This window comes from Etheostoma cragini, unplaced genomic scaffold (genome assembly GCF_013103735.1).
Source record: "Etheostoma cragini isolate CJK2018 unplaced genomic scaffold, CSU_Ecrag_1.0 ScbMSFa_971, whole genome shotgun sequence".
Lineage (NCBI taxonomy): Eukaryota > Metazoa > Chordata > Actinopteri > Perciformes > Percidae > Etheostoma > Etheostoma cragini.
The window spans coordinates 1-813 of NW_023269616.1; the positions used below are offsets into that span (position 1 = coordinate 1).

Consider the following 813-nt stretch of genomic DNA (forward strand, 5'->3'; position numbering starts at 1 on the left):
ACATGGAGTCTGGTGGAGATATGCTGCTCTATACACGCTAAAAGTAGTGATTATTTACATGGAGTCTGGTGGAGATAATAAAATAATAATTAGAGTATACGTTATTAAAACAGCTGAAATGTAGTTCCTCACGTGTTGTACTCGTGGATGTAGATGTGGTGCAGCGTGGCCTGCTGCAGGCTGAACACCAAGACCACGGTGCGGTGCAGGATGTCGTTGGTCTCGGCGAAGAACTGGTCAAAGCCCCAACACTTCTCCTGGTCCGCCTCCAGGATGTTGGCGAGGACCGGAGTCAGGAGGCTCTGCAGACCCCTGAAACATCAGACCGCACACACAGGGACGCACACTCTGCTCGTTACACACAAAGGGACGCACACTATTGTCGTTACACACACACACACACACACACACACAGACACACACACAGTATTCCTACTTGGACAGGCTGCAGGAGACCGGCATCTCGGTGCTCCACTCGATCTTCCCGTTCTCGCTCTTCTGATGTCCGGAGATGGTCCCGGACGGCTTCTCCGTGATGATCTTGTACCTGAGACCAACGACAAGGCCTCTTTAATATTAGGACTCACATCATTATTAACAATATATATAATTATTAATAATATATATTATCATTAGTAATATATTAGTTAGGTTTTAGATACATTAAGTCCTTCGTCGGTAAATCTAACCCATGACAGTTCGATTTAACTTTTCTATTAAGCAGCATGTTGAAGGTGCCCTGCCACACAAAACCAGCCAGACCACCATCCAGATGTTGGGTCTGGTGTCTGGGGGTCTGGGGGTCTGGGAGGT

The 813-nt window shown here is 47.2% G+C and overlaps 1 protein-coding gene across 1 annotated transcript in view; it reads right to left on the reverse strand.

Moving 5' to 3' along the window:
• Window positions 1–128: 128 nt before the first annotated feature.
• Window positions 129–813, reverse strand: part of LOC117941561 (serine/threonine-protein kinase TBK1-like) — a gene marked incomplete at its 5' end in the record, with an annotated part of 886 nt that continues 201 nt past the window's right edge. The window contains 2 exons of the mRNA XM_034866565.1: window positions 129–312; window positions 437–547. Of these exons, the coding sequence (XP_034722456.1) occupies window positions 129–312; window positions 437–547 (295 nt within the window). The remainder of the gene's footprint in view (window positions 313–436; window positions 548–813) is intronic.